At 45.0% G+C, this 23,731-nt stretch overlaps 1 protein-coding gene across 3 annotated transcripts; it reads right to left on the minus strand.

Annotated features, from left to right (window-relative positions):
* Position 1: 1 nt before the first annotated feature.
* Positions 2–23,042, minus strand: dcbld2 (discoidin, CUB and LCCL domain containing 2). Of its 3 annotated transcripts, none has more exons than XR_016490577.1 (13): positions 22,390–23,012; positions 20,593–20,817; positions 20,294–20,431; positions 11,028–11,152; positions 4,813–4,946; positions 4,690–4,730; positions 4,194–4,534; positions 3,445–3,592; positions 3,172–3,293; positions 2,981–3,074; positions 2,559–2,608; positions 2,333–2,467; positions 2–2,258 (listed from the first exon to the last, which is right to left on the minus strand). XR_016490577.1 is itself a non-coding variant. In XM_021579287.3 (13 exons), the coding sequence occupies exons 1-13, from the start codon at positions 22,493–22,495 to the stop codon at positions 1,840–1,842; spliced, it is 2,082 nt and encodes a 693-aa protein (XP_021434962.2). In that variant the 5' UTR covers positions 22,496–23,042; the 3' UTR covers positions 2–1,839. The 3 variants fall into 3 exon arrangements, 2 of the variants coding, with proteins under 2 accessions (XP_021434962.2, XP_021434963.2); XM_021579287.3 differs by having other exon boundaries at positions 3,172–3,297; positions 22,390–23,042; XM_021579288.3 differs by lacking the exon at positions 3,172–3,293.
* Positions 23,043–23,731: the final 689 nt, after the last annotated feature.

Below are 23,731 nucleotides of genomic sequence, written 5' to 3' on the forward strand. Positions count from 1 at the left end.
ATTTTTTATTACTTATTTTCAAATGTCTTTATTTCTCTTTGTACAATCTGTGAACTCACAGAAACACGCACACTGACCTAGGGCCAGCCTTCCTTACTGATGTCCTAACCTTTAACAACACACAAGTTAAACTGGTCCAGGATCAGATTTGGTGTTCAGAACAGGGAGTGAGCTGACAAATGATCTCCTCACATCCATTACTATAGATATGACTAATTAAACACAGATACAGTACACTCATCGGGACAGACATACAGACATAGCTAGCTTCACACAGATGCTCTCTTTAGGACTGCCATACAAAGATACACCGATACAAAGGTTCAACAGACACAGCTACTCGCACAAAGACAATAAGGAAAGTCATCACGTACACACACACACACGAAACACAGCAATCACAGTAGAGACAAACAATGTCCAAGAAATACACACAGGAGAGTAATTCAGACACAGATGCACATTCACACACATACTGTATATTGGAATTTGAAGTGTTTCTGTACATATTGATACATATTCAGTATGCTGACCAGTCACTAGTGTTGTTTCCTCTCCGGACCATCTTTGACAGGATCCATGACCTACACACAGCTCTTTAAGGCTGACGAGGTGACCTACACCAGGGTTTCCCCAAACTTATTTCAACCCGCTGTGTGGTGCAAGGGAAAAAAAATAAAAACTTGCACCCAGGGTGGGCCCCGGGACAGGGTTTGGCTGGAGCTTCTTCTAACTAGCACACACAGACATCCTACAACCTCTGGATTCTGTGTGAACTTACAGACAGTGGCCATATTTGCATGCATGGCTATATGATGCATAATAGTAAAACACAAGGAAACATTTAGTCTCACTGACATACTGTGGAGAACTCAGCCCTTCAGTTGGGCAGCTCCTCTCTTGGCTCACCATGACAGCGGATTCTGCCTCAAGTCACTGGCCCTAATCTGGCAGTGTGTGAATCCAATCAGGCGAACACAAATGGCACCTAAACTTTGTGTATGGGGTCTTTTTTTGACCTGTCACCAACCAGTGTCACGTGAGGCAAGGTGTCCATGACAACAGTGTAACCATGAAAACAGTGCAACCATCATTATTTGATGCCTTCCTCGTGGAAGCGGATTCGTCACCGCTGTCCATAATGGTTGGGAACATTCAAGTGAGAGTATGTCCTTTTCAGCAGGAATTATGAAAGAAAAATAAATAAAATAAAATCATTTTGAGTAACTTGAGCACAGGTTTTTGGTGTGGATTTCACTCTAGATTTATGTACAAAGGTGATTGGTTAAATTCAAAAGTTAAGAGATCTGATTGAGAACTAACAGATCTAAAAGCCTCCAATCAAAGCGTACCGTAGTAAAAATGACATAGTGTTTTCATAAAGGACAAAGGTCACCTATTAGAACACATTAGTGGTAGAAACATGGCCTTTCTATCGAAGGCAACCATTTCAGAGAACCTAACACATGAAAGGAATATAAACTCACAGTTTGACTAAACATAAAATGAAGACACACTGACAGAGTGGATTAAGCCTGGCTGAAACAGTAGTGAGCTCTCCATCTCTCCTCTTTCATGTAGACATTCATCTTTGTGGTTTCAGTGATAAGACTGATATGGCACTATGCTAGCACTCTCCGGCCACGCATGTATATGTAAACACACACATACTGTACATACAGACTCCTGTGTAGACACACTCACATACCAAGTGAACTAACTTGAAGGCAGTGTGTTTTTTACAGACTCAGACCCAGGTTTTACATCCCCCTCTCTCTGTCCATAGGGGATGTGGTTTATGGTTACGGCCCCGTCAATCACAGTCCTCACTCCACCCCTTCAGCTCTGCCCCGCTGGCTTCTGAGAGCTGCTCTGAGGCACCTGATAGGCTAGATCCTCAGTGGGCGTGGCCTGTCCTGTACTCTTGGGCGTGTCGTACATTGACCTACCCGATTGCCCACTGTCTGTCCGCGTGAGTAGGGAGGCAGGGCCACGGCCCATGAAGCTGGAGACTGTGGGTGGCTGGCTCAGCAAGGAGCTCCCTGATAGGTGGCTTGCTATGTCAATCACGATGGGTGTGGCGTACTCAGCACCGGAGGCGGGCAGGGGTTCAGCATAGGCGTGGTAGATGTCTGTTGCCATAGGAGCACCGTACAGGTCAGGGTCAGTGTAGCAGTGGTCAGAACCTTCCTCTGGCTTGAAGGTTGATCTCTGACCTAGTGATGTCACCACACCGCTCACCAGGGGCTGGGCATATTCTAATGGAGGAGATGAAGAGGGTGTGTTACACATATAAACACTCAGTTCGGTGTGTGTGTGTGTGTGTGTATACCTGCAGGTTTGGCCTGTAGTCTGGGGGCGATCCCTCTTCCTCTGAGCCGGCCCACTTCACTGCTGCAGTAGCGGACTGACTGCTCCCCCTCCGCCATCTTGGACGGCAGGAACTGCTTCATACTCTTCCACCAGTCTGGACAGACACACACACACACATTAAACACACACACACATTAAACACACACACACATTAAACACACACACACTGAGAGTGTTGTGTTTACCTGTACGGTCCCAATGAGGTAAATCATAAGCCCCCTCTGAACTCTTCTTCCTGAGGAGAGAGAAAAACAGAGGAGGAAATCAAAGAGTGTGATACTCTGCCCTGATGCTAGGACAGCAGAGTTCCTGCCCATTTTCTGAAAACATCAAAACGTCTTCAAAGACTATCTTAAATAAGACAACTGTCACCCCCCCCCCAATAAATTGCGCTTTCCTACACGCAGACTGCTGATAACTTCTTTACTCTGGAAAAATGTACTTCCTACAGCTGTGATATGTAGTTGTCTCACCAAGCTATCTGAAGATGAATGCACTAACTGTACGTCGCTCTAGATAAGTGTCTGCTAAATGACTCAAATGTAAATGTGCTTTGTTCGGAGCTACTGAGTGCAAGGGTATTCAGTTGTTACTAGTTAATCATCACCTGTTTCTCCAGTGCCAGGCACAGACCATGGTCAAGACGAGGGCGGTCAGAACCATGACCAACACTGGCACCAACACTGCTGCCAATGCCACATCTATGACCACAACACAACCAGTGTGAACCAATCACGATCATCAACACAACTAGATACTGTAACTATTTCCCCTCTATCTGTTCCCTTCCTCCCTCACCGTTACTGGTGCGTGGGGGCATGGTGGTGTTTCTGATTTCAGGGGTGTGGGTGGTCAAGCCGTACAGTGAGGGGGTGTCTGTGGTCACTGGGGGAGGACGAGGGGGGTGGTTTATCCGTGGCCTAGCTGTCCAATAGGAGAATTGGCAGAACAGTTATAATCACTCTATGCCAAAAGAAAACCTTTGACTGCCCACAAGAAAATCTAATTTACTAATGGGCAAAAAAAAAAATCGAAACACCTGACTTGCATCTGATTGGCTGGTTTGGTTACCTTGATGGAACTGGCATCCGAGCAGCTCAAACTTAAGGGCAATTCGCTGGTGCCACTGGGTGGGGCTCATCCTCACATATCGCGCCTCGATTGGTGGGATGAAGTTATTGCGCACTTCCTGGAGATAGTTGGTGTTTCCTTGAAAACTCTGTTAGGAAAGAGAAACAGTCTTCAGTACACACGGACATTGAAGCTACAGTATGTTTCCAAATGATATCATGTTATCTTGCCTTTGCCTACTGTATTGTTAATATTATATATGGTTTGTAACAAATGTTTGATTGCTTGGGGCAGGTTTCTCTCGTAAAATAGATTTTTAACCTTAGTGAGATCATCTCCTGTATAAATATAGGATAAAAAGCAGATCCTGACTAACACAGCCACTCAATCAATCTCCATCCATCTTTAATGAGATGCTGTCCTGCGTGACCACAGGACTTAACAACCACAGTCAGCTCTCATGTTTCCTGCTATAAACAACCGCAATCAATCACTGTTGCCATAGAAACAACTCACAACCCCTCCCCCCCTACTCTTGTCTAAAGTGGCTTCCTCTCTCCTTAAAGGGAAAATTCACTCAAAACTATCTTTTTTTATCTTTTTTTTTTAAATCTTTTTTTCAAGATATTGGACTTTCAAGAAGCGAAGTATCACCTGCCACATCATCATGATGATGCAAAATGCCAAAAATATCATTTTTGAGTGGAGTTTCCCTTGAATGTTATTGATAAGAGCAGTGTTTAGTTCACCTTGTCCTGGGTAGCATCTGCCTCCCGATAGGTGCTCCAGTACTGTCCATCATTGCTATAGAGGATCCGATAGGCTGACACGTAGAACTGATACTCCAGGAGGGTGGAACCTGTAGTGGTGATGCCTGTAATCCTCTTCTCCTTCTTCAGGTCCACCTGTAGCCACTGCTGCTGGTCGCTGTGAGCCGACGCCCAGGGAAGCCCCACCCTTTTAAGGCGGGCCCCAGATGGGGCCCACTCGCTGGGCTGGCCAATCACGTCACTCCATTCCCACACAGAGGAAGCAGAAAGCTGGGAGTCCCTAACAACGCCCGACTCTAGACCCAGTGTCCCATAGCAACCTGAGAGAGCGAGAGCAAGCGAGAGAAACTGAGTGTATTTTAAGTGGGAGGACACATGGCTGTCTTGGTGATTGTGGTGGCAAGTATAGTTGAAAAGGTTACAGAAGCATGTGTGGCTGTGGTATCATGGTCTGTTGTATTGTAGCTTAACTCACCACTGGTCTTGAAAGTGAAGAGGCTGTTGGACAAGGGACCACTGGAGAAAGATAGACATAATGATGGAGAGAGATGGAAAGGGAAGAGAATGCAGATGTATTCTCCCAGACAGGAGTACTTACACAGTGGAGGAGACGTTGTTAGCCAGCGAGCCATCATAGTGAGGGATGCCCTTACTGCTGACCACACTGATCTGACCGCCCACAGAGTTAGACACTACACCTGCATGGATGGCTGCTAGACACACTGGAGATGACTAGAGGAGGGAGAATGAGATATTCATTATGATCCAAGTGTTTAGAAATGTGAATTTTTATGTATGAACATCTTCATCAAATGACTTCTATGTCAATTGAATCCTCACTGCTGTAAGAAAAGGGTTCAAACACTGCAGGGAGAAAGAGGGATGATGAGAGGGGGAGATAAGAGCGTGACATCGAGAGAGGAGAGAGACAGATGGAGAGAGAGAGGGAGCGGTCAGTCGGTGGTTAGGATTGTTCCACTGTCAACTGAGAGGCCACATATCCCAGTGAGTGACAGTAATGGCTTGTGTAAGATTTTACAGCTAGATAGATCAAAGAACAGCTCTCAGTTCCCAGACCTCAGCTCCACGGATAACAGGAGATGAGTTGGCACGATGATGTCACTTCCCGGCAGGGGGAACCCTGAGTGGCATGAAAATTTTAAAAAAAACTCTGATCCAAGGCCTGTTTTAATAGCTATCTATGAAGTGAAGGTGGTAAATTACCTTTTAATGGCATCAAAGGCTCTGCATCTGTCCTCATGCTCCTAGACCTTAGTGCTGCTTCTGACACCACATTCTTTTGGAGAGATTGGAAACCCTAATTGGTCGACACTAGAGGTCGACCGATTATGATTTTTCAACCGATTACAGATTATTGGAAGACCAAAAAAGCCGATACCGATTAAAAATAGGTCGATTTTTAGAAATACATTTGAAATAATGACAATACTGAATGAACAATGAACACTTTTATTGTTAATATAATACATAAATAGAATCTATTTAGTCTCAAATAAATAATGAAACATGTTCAATTTGGTTTAAATAATGCAAACACACAGTTGTTGGAGAAGAAAGTAGAAGTGCAATATGTGCCATGTAAAAAAGCTAACGTTTAAGTTCCTTGCTAAGAACATATGAAAGCTGGTGGTTCAATATTCCCAGGTCTTTAATATTCCCAGTTAAGAAGTTATATGTTGTAGTTATTAAAGGAATTATGACACGACGACTATCTCTCTATTCCATTTGTATTTCATATACCTTTGACTATTGGATGTTCTTATAGGCACTTTAGTATTGCCAGCCTAATCTCCGGAGTTGATAGGGTTGAAGTCATAAACAGCAATGTGCATTCAAGCATTGCTAATTGCTGCTGGCAAACGGAGTAAAGTGCTGTTTGAATGAATGCTTGTGAGCCTGCTGCTGCCTACCACCGCTCAGCCAGACTGCTCTATCAAATATCAAGTCATAGACTTAATTATAATAAACACAGAAATACGAGCCTTTGGTCATTAACATGGTCAAATACAGAAACTATCATTTCGAAAACAAAATGTTTATCAGTGAAATACGTAAGCATTACGTATTTTATCAAAAGTCTAAATATTTCTGTTATATTGCACATCCTTCAATATGTCATAATTATGTAAAATTCTGGCAAATTAGTTCACAGTTCGCAAACAAGCCAGGTGGCCCAACCTGTTGCATATACCCGGACTCTGCTTGCACTGAACGCAAGAGAAGTGACAATTTCCCTAGTTAATATTGCCTGCTAACATTAATTTATTTTAACTAAATATGCAGGTTTAAAAATATATACTTCTATGTATTGATTTTAAGAAAGGCATTGATGTTTATGGTTAGGTAAATATGTACAACGATTGTGCTTTTTTTGCAAATGCGCTTTTGTTAAATCATCACCTGTTTGGCGAAGTTGAAGTAGACTTTGATTCGTTGATAAATTAACAGGCACCGCATTGATTATATGCAACGCAGGACATGCTAGTTAACCTAGAAATATCATCAACCATGTGTAGTTAACTAGTGATTATGTGAAGATTGATTGTTTTTTATAAGATAAGTTCAATGCTAGCTAGCAACTTACCTTGGCTCCTTGCAAGCCTCAAGGTCCTTTTGACGCTGCACTCGCGTAACAGGTGGTCAGCCTGCCATGCAGTTTCCTCGTAGATTGCAATGTAATCGTCCATAATCGGCACCCAAAAAGGCCGATTACCAATAGTTGGTTCCATAGTTGGTTCCAACTTCCAAATCGGCCCTAACTAAATCGACCACGCCGATTAATCGGTCGACCTCTAGTCTACACGGACAAGTTCTTGCCAAGTTTAGATCTTATCTGTCACAAAGATATTAGTTTGTATCTGTGAATGGTTTATCCTCTGACAAATGTTCCTCAAGGTTCCGTTTTAGGACCACTATTGTTTTCACTATATATTCTACCTCTTGGTGATGTCATTCGGAAACACAATGTCAACTTTCACTGCTATGCGGACGATACACAGCTGTACATTTCGATGAAACATGGTGAAGCTCCAAAATTGCCTACCCTGGAAGCCTGTGTTTCAGACATAAGGAAGAGGATGGTGGCAATTTTTTTTACTTTTAAACTGAGAAAAAACACGCTAGTTCTATGTTCAATGCAAAAATCTGAAACTTTTTGGCGAAAAATTAAGCAGCTTTCAAGGTTTTACTGCTAACCTACAAAGCATTACATGGGCTTGCTATGTCTCCGATTTGGTCATGCCGTACATACCTACACAAGACACAGGCCTCCTTATTGTCCCTAGAATTTTTAAGCAAACAGCTGGAGACAGGGATTTCTCCTATAGAGCTACATTTTATGGAATGGTCTGTTGATCTATGTGAGAGACACAGACTCGGTCTAGACCTTTAAGTCTTTACTGAAGACTCATCTCTTCAGTAGGTCCTATGATTGAGTGTAGTCTGGCCCAGGGGTGCGAAGCTGAAAGGTAAGGCACTGGGGAGAAGAAGCGCCCTTGCTGTATCTGCTTAGCCGGCTCCCCTCTCTCCACTGGGATTCTCTGCCTCTGATCCTATTACGGTGGCTGAGTCACTGGCTTGCTAGTGCTCTTCCATGCCGTCGCTAGGAGGGATGCGTCACTGACGTGATCTTCCTGTCCGGTTTTGCGCCCCCTTGGGTTTGTGTGGTGGAGGAGATATTTGTGGGCTATACACAGCTTTGCCTCAGGGTAGTAAGTTGGTGGTCTGTTGATATCCTTCTAGTGGTGTGAAAGCTGTGCTTTGGCAAACTCTCTCTACCGCACCTGCCGTCTTGTCCTCTGAATGCTCAGCTATGATTTACTTCTGAGTTACTGACCTGTTGCACTCTCCACAACCACTCTGGTCATCTATGAACATTTGAACATCTTGAAGAACAATCTGGCCTTACTTACTTTACGCTTATAATCTCCACCCGGCACATTCAGAAGAGGACTGGCCACCACTCAGAGTCTGGTTCCTCTCTAGGTTTCTTCCTTTCTAGGGAGTTTTTCCTAGCCTCTGTGCTTCTACACCTGCACTGCTTGCTGTTTGGGGTTTGAGCCTGGGTTTCTGTACAGCACTTGGTGACATCAGCTGATGTAAGAAGGGCTTCATAAAAATGTTTTATTTGACTTTGATATACATCCTTCCTTAACTCCTTCCCCCCTTCCGTGAGTTAATACCATATAAAGATCACAAAAAAAAAAGGATTGTTTAAACATTTCTCTCTCTTCTTCAAGCATTCCCTTAGCTTTCAAGTAACTAATGCAGTCATTTGCTGATGTCATAAAATGTATCTATTCATTCATGTATTGGCAAAACACGTACACACACTACTGAACACACATTTAGTGAGATCACAGTTCCCAGCAGTGGGCAGCTGCGTGAGTGAAGTGGAATGGTTTTCCTGGTAAGGCCCCACATGGGGTTTCACAGCTGACAGGACAGTGGGTAACACCAAAGGCACCGTGTTGTGACACATACTATGCAATCATAGACACGTTCTACACATTCACACACACACACTATGCAATCATAGACACGTTCTACACATTCACACACACACACACTATGCAATCATAGACACGTTCTACACATTCACACACAATGCAATCATACACACACACACACAATGCAATCATAGACACGTTCTACACATTCACACACACACTATGCAATCATAGACACGTTCTACACATTCACACACACACACACACTATGCAATCATAGACACGTTCTACACATTCACACACACACTATGCAATCAGACACGTTCTACACATTCACACACACACACTATGCAATCATACACACACACACACTATGCAATCATAGACACGTTCTACACATTCACACACTCACACACTATGCAATCATACACACACTATGCAATCATAGACACGTTCTACACATTCACACACGCATAGACTTTAACCACATAGTCGAGGTACCCACAGGCACTGAACACTTGCCCTCACAGCTCTACAACATCCCAGTAACACACCACATCCGAAGCAACACCCCACCAAACCACTAACACAAACACACTGCACTGCTCCAAACCACCACACCCAGGAACTCAGCGCACTGACCGCTTTCACACACACACTCACATAATGCAGGCACACATACACAAACCTTCTCACTCGTTACAACACCTCACACACCAATCCAAAGGTATGGGAGAAGGTACCAGAGAACTGTTAGAGCAAGAGAGAGAAACAAATTCCTACTAAAAAGTTGACAGTGTGAGAGAGTAAAGTAGAGGTTCAGAGATGGGTGGGGTGCACTGACCCCCATGTGACTTTTGGTGTGGTCCAATGAGCAGCAGATGGCAACGCGCCATAGAAACCAAAGTCAGATTGACTCGGGTTGTAACCCCGTACAGCTCTGTCTGGCTGAACATGGAGAACCAGGAATCCTGTTCTGCTATGCAATCTGCAACACCGCTTACACAAACTCAGAAACATACACACATACCACACCACCAGGTACAAAAGTACGCCTGCACACACCACAAAGGCACGCTCACATGCACACCAGTCCGCTCAGCACTCTCCTCCAGATGGACTGGATTAGAAGCTGTTCCTTCGGCCAAACAATTAGCTCACCACCCCCAAACCCCCGTCTCCTCCCCTATGACTCAGAGACACCCCCTGACACACATACATACACACACACACTCCTGCTCTCCACTGTGCCTCGGAGCGCCAAGTCTAGGACCAAAAGGCTCCTTAACAGCTTCTGCCCCCAAGCCATAAGACTGAACAATTAATAATCAATCAAATGGCCACCGGACTATTTACATTGACCCCCCCCCCATTTGTTTTTACACTGCTGCCGCTCGCTGTTTATTATCTATGCATGGTCACTTTATCCCTACCTACATGTACAAATTACCTCGACTAACCTGTACCCCAGTACATTGTATTTGGCCTCGTTATTGTGTTACTGTGTTACTTTGTTTATTTGGTAAATATTTTCTTAACTATTTTTTGAACTGCGTTGTAGGTTAGGGCTTGTAAGTAAGCATTTCACGGTAAGGTCCAAACCTATATTCTGCGCATGTGACAAATAAAGTTGGATTTGGTTTGAGCCACCCCTGGGCCCCCATCTTCGATAACACCCACAACCCCAAATCTAGCCCTCCCGCCCTCCCATGGCCCCCGACCCGCCCAGGCATGAGGCCATCATCCGCAGACTCACTCAGCCCACATGACCTCAGACACAGCCGGGGTATTGTGAGGTCATCAGCCTGGGATGTGCATACGCTGAGAGAGGCTCTGTTTACAAAGAACTTTGTGAGGGGGGGGGGGGTTAGGACAGACAAGGTCCAGCAGGGGAAAGAGAGAGTGAATGAGATAGGAAAAAGAGAGATTGGAAGAGAGAGTAAAAGAGATATAGAATGAGAGAGAGAGAGAGAGAGGGGAACATAGCCATGAAGTGAGTCATGACTGTGTGTGTGGCCAGTTAGTTCCTGTGGGGTAGTGGCAGTGGTGGTGGGTACTACTGAGTGGTGAGCAGGACAAAGACAGACTGAGTTGGTGGAGGGGGGTATAGGGCAGTGTGAATCACCTGGGAACTTTGTGCCCTCCACAATGACTAACACTGACACACAAATACCACACAAATGCACACGTTTACACACACACAAAGATGCACACACCCACACACGTGCACAGTTCCCACCCAGTCTGTTTCTATTTTATTGACTTGCTCATCACTCATTACCCAGCACCACTCATGCACATCCAAAAACACACACCATTCCCTGAGTACTCCGCATATACTCACGTCTCTGTAGCCATGGGGAACAGTCCCAGCAATCTCCCCAACAGAGGTCATACATCCTGCAGGACAGTATCTTGTGAACTCTGCCTCAGTGAAGTGGATTCCTTTGTCGAGACAGGTGATCAGATCTAAAAACAGGGATGCAAACTGGTGAAGGTCCAAAACATGCAAAGAAATCTGTAAGAAAGTGTGCCTATTTTCAGAGAACGTGATACCAGACCAAGTATCACGATACCAAGCAGTATCGTGACACCACACGGTTTGCCCCAAAAAGTTAGGCACCAAACTGAATTTAAGGAACGCCAGAAAATTACATAGATTTTTTAAATTCATATTTATTACATTGATTAGGTATACGCATCCTACCATTGAATAATATTTTTCAACAGGCTATCATAGTGGTTCCCAACCTTTTTAATATATATTTTTTATTTGATTTTACCCCCTTTTCTCCCCAATTTCATGGTATCCAATTGTTAGTAGTTACTATCTTGTCTCATCGCTACAACTCCCGTACAGGCTCGGGAGAGACGAAGGTCAAAAGCCATGCGTCCTCCGAAACACAACCCAACCAAGCCGCACTGCTCCTTAACACAGCGCGCATCAACCCGGAAGACAGCCGCACCAATGTGTCAGAGGAAACACCGTGCCCCCGGCGACCTGGTTAGCACACACTGCGCGATGAGACAAGGATATCCCTACCGGCCAAACCCTCCCTAACCCGGAAGACGCTAGGCCAATTGTGCGTCGCCCCACGGAAGGCCCGGTTCCCAACCTTTTTTGAAGGGTCGCACACCTTGACGGGATAACAAATTCTGTGGCACACCAAAAAATGTCCCTCATAATATATTCAGTGGTAATTACCTCCACCTCATCCATACTGTAAATCATCCATTTTCTGTGACAAAGACATATATAGATTAAGGGCGTTTTCTTACATCCCCATATGATCTGGATCCTGGAGTGTTTGGCACCCTGATCCTCCCTATAAAGCATTTGTGAAACGCAAACAAACCCTGGCTGAAACTAATCCTGGACCTGAGTTGGTAGCTTTCCAAGATCCTGGACAAGAGTAAATCAAATTGTATTGGTCACATAAACATGGTTATCAGATGTTAATGCGAGTGTCGCAAAATGCTTGCGCTTCTTGTTCCAACAGTGCAGTAATATCTAACAAGTAATCTGACAATTCCACAACAACTACCTTACACACAAATGTAAAGGGATGAAATAAGAATATGTACATATAAATATATGGATGAGCGATGGCAGAGCGGCATTGGCAAGGTGCGATAGATGGTATAAAATACAGTATATATGAGTACACCGATCAGTCGTCCTGGTCCCTTTGCAGAAAAGCAGCCCAAAAGCATGATGTTTCCACCCCCAGGAGGTATGGTGTTCTTTGGATGCAACTCAGCATTCTTTGTCCTCCAAACACGACGAGTTGAGGTTTTACCAAAAAGTTATATTTTGGTTTCATCTGACCAGATGACATTCTCCCAATCTTCTTCTGGATCATCCAAATGCTCTCTAGCAAACTTCAGACAGGCCTGGACATGTACTGGCTTAAGCAGGGGGACACGTCTGGCACTGCAGGATTTGAGTCCCTGGTGGCGTAGTGTGTTACTGATGGTAGGCTTTGTTACTTTGGTCCCAGCTCTCTGCAGGTCATTTCTACTCTGCACATTCTTCCATTGCAAAACTACCATTCCAGTGTTTTACTTGCTATATTGTATTTACCTTGCCACCATGGCCTTTTTTGCCTTTACCTCCCTTCTCACCTCATTTGCTCACATTGTATATAGACTTGTTTATACTGTATTATTGACTGTATGTTTGTTTTACTCCATGTGTAACTCTGTGTTGTTGTATCTGTCGAACTGCTTTGCTTTATCTTGGCCAGGTCGCAATTGTAAATGAGAACTTGTTCTCAACTTGCCTACCTGGTTAAATAAAGGTAAAATAAAAATAAAAATTCACTAGTGTGGTTCTGGGATTTTTGCTCACCGTTCTTGTGATAATTTTGGCCCCACAGGGTGAGATCTTGCGTGGAGCCCCAGATCGAGGGAGATTATCAGTGGTCTTGTATGTCTTCCATTTCCTAATAATTGCTCCCACAGTTGATTTCTTCCAAGCTGCTTACCTATTGCAGATTCAGTCTTCCCAGCCTGGTGCAGGTCTACCATTTTGTTTCTGGTGTCCTTTGACAGCTCTTTGGTCTTGGCCATAGTGGAGTGTGACTGTTTGAGGTTGTGGACAGGTGTCTTTTATACTGATAACAAGTTCAAACAGGTGCCATTAATACAGGTAACGAGTGGAGCACAGAGGAGCCTCTTAAAGAAGAAGTTACAGGTCTGTGAGAGCCAGAAATGGTGCTTGTTTGTAAGTGACCAAATACTTATTTTCCACCATAATTTGCAAATAAATTCATTTAAAAAATCCTACAATGTGATTTTCTGGATTTTTTTTCTCATTTTGTCTGTCATAGTTGAAGTGTACCTATGATGAAAATTACAGGCCTCTCATCTTTTTAAGTGGGAGAACTTGCACAATTGGTGGTTGACTAAATATTTTTTTGCCCCACTGTATCTAGCTATCAGTCAGTAGTCAGCTAACCAATGCTAGCGGTCATCAGCTAACCTTTTGCTCGGAAAGCTCTCGCCAGTTCGTACAACGCATTTCAAACCAGAGCATGCCGGACTTATTTTTCTCTCTCCATATCCCTGGATTCCTACCGCAAACTCTGAACCTTTTCAGCTGGATCATCACAGGTAGCTAACCGCAACCCCGGGTTGACTACTCTTGGCTAACGTTTCCGTCCCGGAGCTAGCACCAACTAGCCTGGAGCTAGCCCATGCTAGACCCATCTCCTGGCTAGGGCTCCTGGGCTACTCCTGAAGCCCACTCCTCGGCTACAATATCCGGACCCCTTCTACTGCCGGTACGGGGCATGGAACCCCGCCGATACTTCACGACTGGAATACCGACATAATCTGCCGGAGGATACCAACTGGCCCCTCAGGCGCGACGTCCCCTGAAGGCCCATTCTGCTAACAGCGGCTATCTAGAGCATATTGGACTGTTAGCTGATCCATCGGCCAGTTTCTTGGACCACTATACCCATTTTGCCAATTGGACTTGGACCCCTCTGATACTTGGAACCCTACTAATTCCACGACGTCACCGCACGAGGAGGCAAAAACAGACTTTCCCCCGTTGCAACGTCCATCTAAGGCCCTTATGGTAGCTTGCTAGCTCCGGCCTGCTAACTGCCTGAATCGCCGTGTCCCCAGTCAGCCCAACCACCCACTGGCCCCACATGATCATTTGGCTACGCATGCCTCTTCCTAATATCAATATGCCTTGTCCATTACTGTCTTGGTTAGTAATTACTGTCTTATTTCACTGTAGAGCCTCTAGACCTGCTCAATATGCCTTAACCAACCATGTTGTTCCACCTCCCACATATGCGATGACATCACCTGGTTTAAACGTCTGTAGAGACTATATCTCTCTCATCATTACTCAGTGCCTAGGTTTACCTCCAATGTACTCACATCCTACCTTACTTTTGTCTGTACACTATGCCTTGAATCTATGCTATCGTGCCCAGAAACCTGCTCCCTTTACTCTCTGTTCCGAACGTGCTAGACGGCCAGTTCTTATAGCCTTTAGCCGTACCCTTATCCTACTTCTCCTCTGGTGATGTAGAGGTTAATTCTGGACCTGCAGTGCCTAGCTCCACTCCTACTCCCCAGGTGCTCTCATTTGTTGACTTCTGTTACCATAAAAGCCTTGGTTTCATGCATGTTAACATTAGAAGCCTACTCCCTAAGTTTACTTTATTCACTGCTTTAGCACATTCTGCCAGCCCAAATGTCTTAGCCGTGTCTGAATCCTGGCTTAGGAAAACCACCAAAAACTCGGAAATTTCCATCACCAACTATAACATTTTCCGCCAAGATAGAACTGCCAAAGGGGGCGGTGTTGCAATCTACTACAGAGATAGGTCTCACTATCCCGGTCTGTCCCAAAACAATTTGAGCTTCTACTTCTAAAAATTCACCTTTCAAGAAACAAGTCTTTCACCGTTGCCGCTTGCTACTGATAAATTGAGAATTTCAATAAGCATTTTACTATGGCTGGCCATTCTTTCCACCTGGCTACACCTACCCCAGTCAACAGCCCTCCGCTCCCCACAGCAACTCGCACAAACCTCCCCCACTTTTCATTCACCCAAATAGCTGATGTTCTGAAAGAGCTGTAAAATCTGGACCCCTATAAATCAGCCGGGCTAGACGATCTGGACCCTCTCTTTCTAAAATTATCTGCAGAAATTGTTGCAACCCCTATTACTAGCCTGTTCAACCTCTCTTTCATATCGTATGAGATTCCCAGTTTGGAAAGCTGCTGTGGTCATCCCCCTCTTCAAAGGGGGAGACACTCTAGACCCAAACTGCTACAGACCTATATCTATTCTACCCTGCCTTTCTAAGGTCTTTGAAAGCCAAGTTAAACAGATTTGAATCTCACCATACCTTCTCCGCTATGCAATCTGGTTTCAGAGCTGGTCATGGGTGCACCTCAGGCACACTCAAGGTCCTAAACGATATCATAACCGTCATCGATAAGAGACAACACTATTTAGCTGTATTCATCGACCTGGCCAAGGCTTTCGACTCTGTCAATCACAACATTCAAATGATTGGTGAACCAAGCGAGGCAATTACTTCTCAGATAGAGCTCAGTATGTCAAATCGGAGGGCCTGTTGTCCGGACCTCTGGCAGTCTCTATGGGGGTGCCACAGGGTTCAATTCTCGGGACGACTCTCTTCTCTGTATACACTAATGATGTCACTCTCACTGCTGGTGATTCCCTGATCCACCTCTACGCAGACGACACCATTCTGTATACCTCTGGCCCTTCGTTGGACTCTGTGTTAACTAACCTCCAGATGAATTTCAATGCCATACAACTGTCCTTCCGTGGCCTCCAACTGCTCTTAAATGCAAGTAAAACTAAATGCATGCTCTTCAACCGATCACTGCCCGCACCTCCAGCATCACTACTCTGGACGGTTCTGACTTAGAATATGTGGACAACTACCTAGTTGTCTGGTTAGACTGTAAACTCTCCTTCCAGACTCCCATTAAACATCTCAAATCCAAAATTAAATCTAGAATCAGCTTCCTATTTCGCAACAAAGCATCCTTCACTCATGCTGCCAAACATACCCTCGTAAAACTGACCATCCTACGGATCCTCAATTTCAGTGATGTCATTTACAAAATAGCCTCCAACACTCTACTCAACAATGCAGTCTATCACAGTGACATCCGTTTTGTCACCAAAGCCCCATATACTACCCACTACTGCGACCTGTATGCTCTCGTTGGCTGGCCCTCGCTTCATTCTCGTCGCCAAACCCACTGGCTCCAGGTCATCTATAAGTCTTTGCTAGGTAAAGCCCCGCCTTATCTCAGCTCACTGGTCACCATAGCAGCCCCCACTCGTAGCACGCGCTCCAGCAGGTATATCTTACTTGTCACCCCCAAGGCCAATTCTTCCTTTGGCCGCCTCTCCTTCCAGTTCTCTGCTGCAAATGACTGGAACGAACTGCAAAGATCTCTGAAGCTGGAGACTCTTACCTCCATCACTAGCTTTAAGCACCAGCTGTCAGAGCAGCTCACAGATCACTGCACCTGTACATAGCTCATCTGTAATAGCCCATCCAATCTACCTCATCCCCATACGGTATTTATTTATTTGTCTTACTCAGTATCTCAACTTGCACATTCATCCTCTGCACATCCTACCATTCCAGTGTTGAATTACTATATTGTAATTATTTTGCCACTATGGCCTGTTATCCTACCTCATTTGCACATGCTGTGTATAGATTTTCCTACTGTATTATTGATTGTATGTTTGTTTATTCCATGTGTAACTGTATGTGTCGAACTGCTTTGCTTTATCTTGGCCAGGTCACAGTTGCAAATGAGAACTTGTTTTTAACTAGCCTACCTGGTTAAATATAGGTTAAATTAAAAAATGTAAGTGTCATTATTTAAAGTGACTAGTGATCCAATTATTAAAGTGGCCAATGATTTGAGACTGTATGTAGACAGCAGCCTCTCTGTGTTAGTGATGGCAGTCTGATGGCCTTGAGATAGAAGCTGTTATCAGTCTCTCGGACCCAGCTTTGTTGCACCTGTACTGACCTCGACTTCTGGATGGAGCGGGGTGAACAGATAGTGGCTTGGTTGGTTGTTGTCCTTGATTATCTTTTTGGCCTTACTTTTTCATCGGGTGTTGTAGGTGTTCTGGAGGGTAGGTAGCTTGTCCCCGGTGATGCGTTGTGTAGACCACACCACCCTCTGGAGAGCCTTGCGCTTGAAGGCGGTGCAGTTGCCGTACAGGGCAGTGAAAGAGCCCGACAGGATGCTCTCAATTGTGCATCTGTAAGAGTTTGTGAGGGTTTTAGGTGACAAGACAAATTTCATCAGCCTCCTGAGGTTGAAGAGGCGCTGTTGCGCCTTCTTCACCACACTGTCTGTGTGGGTGGATTATTTCAGTTTGTCCGTCCGTGATGTGTACATCGAGGAACTTAACTTTCCACCATCTCCACTACTGTCCCGTTGATGTGGATAGGGGGTTGCTCCCTCTGCTGTTTCCTGAAGTCCATGATCATCTCCTTTGTTTTGTTGACGTTGAGTGAGAGGTTGTTTTCCTGACACCACACTCAGAGTGCCCTCGCCTCCTTCCTGTAGGCCGTCTCGTCGTTGTAGGTAATCAAACCCACTACTGCTGTGTTGTCTGCAAATGTGATGATTGAGTTAGAGGCGTGCATGGCCACGCAGTCATTGGTGAACAGGGAGTACAGGAGGGTCTGAGCACGCACCCTTGTGGGGCCCCAGTGTTGAGGATCAGCGAAGTGGAGATGTTGTTTCCTACCTTCACCCACTGGGGGCAGCCCGTCAGAAAGTCCAGGACCCAATTGCACAGGGTGGGGTTGAGACCCAGGGCAAGCTTAATGATGAGCTTGGCGGGTACTATGGTGTTGAATGCTGAGCTGTAGTCAATGAACTGCATTCTTACATATGTATTCGTCTTGTCCAGATGGGACAAGCGGCATAGGCAAGAGTACCAGGTATTGTGACGCTACAGCGCAAGTCACGTGGAACTTTTTTTCCCGTTGTAAACAAGCTAGCTCACTCACGTAATGTAGAATATGTGTCTTGCTTATCGTACCCTGAAACTGTTATTTTCAGGTCTTGTGAAAGCAAAATGTATTCTGTAGAATTCTCACAAAATGCTATTTAAAAAAAAAAATAATAATAAAAAAAAGACTTGTTTGTACAAAGGCAAACAAAAACCGATCACATTAACACAGCTCTCTCTGTCCTGATTCCACCCTGTCTAGGTACATATGCACACAAGCAGAACAGACACGCACAGACGGACCCACACACACACACACACACACACACAGTGTGCTGTAACGGGAGACATGGTCATTTTTTTCAAAGAAAAAACACTGAGGGGATGCCCACAAGGTTAGAAATCCCCATCCAGTCACTGAGGATGATAACGCTCTCCAACATATGAATGTGTAATAACATATCCATCTGTCTTTCACCCCATCTCTTCCTCTCTCCTCAGTAATTTGATTTCCTTCTTTCAGAGGATGTAGATAAAAGCTTTGTTGTATCTCCCTCATCTCTCTCTCCACCCCCCCCCCTGCATCCCCCTTTAGTTTCCTCCATCTTCCTTTCCCATCCATCTCTCCTTCTCCTCCATCTCTTCCCTCCCCACAGTACTCCAGGGAGACTGCCAATGTAAACAGACTCCTGACACAACAGAAGTGTGACCACACACTGGATCTGCTGTGGACAGCGCTAATGGCTCTCAGCGCACACACACACACACACACACACACAGTCTGTGCCACTCTAGTCTGCAGAGATGTACAGCTCTTTGGAGTGCTGTGTGACGAAGCCCAGCCACACTGGGACAGGTTGGGCTTCATCTAAGGGTTCTGGACACACTGTTCCCGACACTCTCACTGCAACAGCACACCTCATCATTAAGGCCGGGATTCAATCCGATCACGCGTATAAACAATGCTTACAGACAATGGTCCACGGGACCGAGCAGCTTACAAAACTGAGCCATCAGCACCGTCCACGGGACCGAGCAGCTTACAAAACTGAGCCATCAGCACCGTCCACGGGACCGAGCAGCTTACAAAACAGCTGACATTTTGTCGCTCACCGCCCTACTCCCATTGAAGTCTATGCGATCATTGCGTTTACTTGATAGCTACCTACACAAATAGCTAGCTAGAACAGAGTTAATAAGATAAATTCATTAAAAAGATTAAAAGCAATACAAATAAGTTATCCAGTAGGCCCGTCTGTAAAAGCCTTAAAGGCAATGTTACCCCGTTCGCAGGAGATCGCATTCAAGGTAAACGATGCAGATGTCGCCTCAGTTGGAAATGACCTTTAAATGTGAAGCGCACTATATACAGTTGTTTCAGATTGAACCTCCCTGTCCTTCCATCTGCCCTCGACCAAAACGCTCCTTTAACTTCCTTCTCTACTCACTTCCCATCTCACCTTTTCTTATACCCTCTCTCACACACATTCACATAAAGACACACAAAACACATCCACACATGCAAGCTCACATGTACACATGCATGATGAACACACACACAGAGCTGCAGTATGTCTAGATATAGAACTCCAGTATTAAAACACACACACGGTTATGTGGAGATAAATGCCAGCTGTAATACTCCCCAGGCATTCTCCATGTCTGTCATGTTATAGCAGATCACATCTCCCTGTAACGGAATTCACTCCATACATCTCACACACACTGACAGAGAGAGCAGCATGAGATACCACTTACAGACAACACAGTCAGTCTCATACATTTAAAATAGTTATTTATCCAGTAAGGAAAAGGAGCTAAAGGGAGAGAGTAGACGAGGAGAAATGGTAAAAAAAGAGAGAGCAGAGAAGCATTTATAATAGGACTCACATGAGACCCTGCGACTCCCAATCATGCAAACACACACTGCTACCTAGGCAACTCCCTCGGCCATGGGGGCACAATGTTACTGTAAAACAATCCATTGTAATCTCAACTAAGAGTTAACACAGGAGTCTATAATGGGGGACATTGTCATATCTGAGGATTGGATGTAGTTAGGATGTAGTTCAGACCCCAACCCCTGACCCTTGACCCATTGTACCTGTGTGTTCTATGGTGGAGTAGGACAGGGAGAAGCCCCGCCCACTGCGGTGAGTTCCACTCATGAACTGGATGGTGACCCGGTTCCCATCGGACTGGATGAGCTCAGGAACCTTCAGACCCAGACCACAGAACTTCACTGGAGGTCAGGAGGAGAGGGGTAAGTTACTTAATCTTATACTCTGATGTAGTGGTTATTATCTACATTCAGATAGTGGTACAGACAGTTATATTGATTGATGATGTACATTTCAGCCATTCCCCATCCCCTCCACCTTCCCATCTCCATCCCTCTCTCACCTATCTGGGTCCTCTGGGGTCCTACACCGTCGTAGATTCTGAGGTAGTTGACCTGACAGTTGTTGTCCTCTATGTCCAGGTCAGCGAAGCGGAAGTGTAGCCTCCGGCCCTGCGGCACACTGATCTCCCACTCACACACCGTGTGGTTGGGGTAAGTCCCGGGGTAACCCAGAGAGGACAAGGTCCCACTGCTAGGGCCCAACACACTGGGGCCACAACCATCACCTGTACACACACACACCGAGTGACTTAGGGGAGACATACATGTACTGTTCCTACCCACACATAATGGGTGGATGTATATGCACATAAGTGTTGTGTTACACAACTACACATTATGGATAAATCTAGAGTTAGAAATATCAGTGGGATAGACACACCAGTAGTTTGGACAGGAGAGGGTGAGTATAAGGATTTTACCATCACTGTTTAGTTTAGAGGATTCCAAAGGAGTTCTAGTGAACAAATCCATTGCAGCCGATTTAAGTCAATCCTGACCGTGGTTTTTGGCTTGACCCTGGCCTATACTGTACTAGGCCCAGTCAGAGGCCTCATTCGAAAACATGACCAAGTAGATGTCCGTCCTTTAATCCATTTAAAGTCAAGCTAGGTGGAGTCCACCCCATATTGGTACACTTTACAGATGTGCGAAAACTGAGAGGTAAAGACTAGAGCTATAGTGGAATAGGCTAGGGCTAGTTTTCGGAAAAGAGATATCAGTGGACAGTTGTGCGTCATGGGCTGAGTGGATCCGCGGCTGGGCTGGTGTCATGTAACGTAACTGACATATTATTCAGATGAACTTGACAACAACTGGACTCCCTTCGATACATGTGTTTGTACGTAGCATCTTATTATTCAGATTAACCTGACAACAACTGGACTCCCTTCGATACATGTGTTTGTACGTAGCAGCTTAGGATAATACTTTCGCTAACCCTAAACCTTTTTTCCTAACCTCGAACTAAATTATCCTACCTGCTATGTTAATTATCATAACCTTCTGCGTAAATTCTCATAACCTGCTAACCCCCCCCCCCCCCCCAAAAAAAAAAAAAAATCGTAGTTGTATAGAAGTGGCGTGTTTTCTGTGGATCTAAACACAGCGACCTCCCCACCCCTCCTGACCTAGAGAAGCAGCTTTTTGATTAGTTTACACCAACCAAATGCCGTACTCTGCCACCAATGTTTCCAAAAAACGTTTAAAAAAATGTCCCAAACGTCGAAGTAAAAATTTGAGAAGAGATATAAGTTTCTGAACCAAGGTTGTGGGGTTAGATAGACTGTTGTTATTTAACTCGTTACTTGCCTACCCGTACCGCCAAGAGACGCTGAGGCTGTTTACCTCTCTACCACTTCAACCCATCCCCCTCCGCTAGAATTTGACCAAATGGTGTATTCTCTTTTATCAGCTGAAATCCTGCCCACAAATTACTATTGTTTATTTTGCACTGTCTGTCCTTTATATCTAGGCTAAACACTTAACCAATTCTAATGACTACCAAACTACTACAGAGAAGAGAGCAACTTTTGCAGTCTGTGATTCTGGCTACATATTTGGGATAGGGGAGAGAAAGAAGCAGTCGAGCCATGTAAGGTAGGCTATCTAGCGATCGGCTCTTTTCAACCTTGCTGAGGCGCAGCAGCATAATCTCTGCCGCTGGCTATCCGGAATGCAACAAAGCAGAACCACCTCATACTAACACTGCGTCAAAGCGAATGTGGTACTGTCTATATGTATCTAGTGTACACTTGTATTACACATGGTTACATTAAGTGGCACCGACCGACACCAACCTTTCTGCGCTCGACTGCTTCTGGCGGTGAGGAGGATAATGAGAGTCGACAGGAAGAAAAGCCCGGCCTCTGTCGGTCCCCTGCCCACCATTACCGCTCTGCCCATAGCAGCCTGCAGTCCGAATGCATACTGCTCGCTTTCACACCGGTGAACTCAGAGTTTAGTCTGTATAGGCAGTTTAAAACGCTGCTCCGCAAAACCTCCCTCCTCAGTCAACCCGCTACTTCTTCTTTCTGCGCTCGGAAACGTCCGACGCTCTCTCTCTGAAAACACAGCGCGGGTCGCGGTCAGATTCGTTTTCACAACTGAATCTGAAGGAACATTACCCAAACTGCTGTAGAGCGACTTCCTCCACTTCAGCTCCTCCCACACTGCAATATGATTCAATAGGAATCCGAAACCCACCAAGTGGTATGACGGAAGAAATTAAGAAATATTTAGTATCCTGCAACGACTGTTCCCCGTTGAACGCGATATGGATGAACCAGATAATCAGCATTCACTGGAGGACAAAGTGTTATAGGTCTACAACATATTGCCCATACAGCCATATACTATACCTGCCCAATGCCATGGCCAATGACCCAACCACAGTGTCAGTGTCAGTACTTAGTTGTTGTGTACAGATAGAAGGGTTACTTTTTCTCTCCAATATCACTGAGTGGTCTAGTTATTGACTGTCTGTTGTAATTAGTAGATTGTATGCCAGTAAACATCTATAATTAATGAACACATTTTGGCCAGTGTCCAGATGTTCCTGAGTCCCAGAGGTGCATTAGTTTCTTTCTACATTTATGTCCCACACACATCATGCGGTTATTATGTCTCAGGCACACTTGGCAGAGAGGGAAGAACAAGATAGCTTGCTTTGGATTTTGATGCAACTAACTGAGTATCCATTAGTAACCCGTAGCAACAAACAGTGTTTTCGCCAGTGAGGAGCCTAGTGTAGGTGTGTGTGTGTAGGTCTACAGTTGAGGAATCTGAATGCATACAGATGTTTTCTACAGGGACATGATTTCTGCTGTGTAGAGGAGTGGCCGAAAATTGTCTCGTTATTGAATATTATGTCCTCTCTCTCTATCTCTCTAGTGTGTAAAGTTTGGGGAATTCCAGTAATGTGTGTTATTGGAGTGTTCTTATCAGTAGATGCCCTGGGAAAAGGCTGGGCTACGCCGGTTACGCAGCAGACAGCAAAACAGTTCTCCTGCAGAAATTTCTAGGCAGTGGATAGTGGCTGGAATCCTCCTCTCTTACCAGCTAACTTCTCACATTGACCAAATGTGTTGTCTAAAAGTAATACAACATGTGATTCAAATGATCTAAATAGCAGAAATATGT

Source organism: Oncorhynchus mykiss, chromosome 22 (genome assembly GCF_057628025.1).
Source record: "Oncorhynchus mykiss isolate SJ-2025 chromosome 22, ASM5762802v1, whole genome shotgun sequence".
Taxonomy (NCBI): Eukaryota; Metazoa; Chordata; class Actinopteri; order Salmoniformes; family Salmonidae; genus Oncorhynchus; species Oncorhynchus mykiss.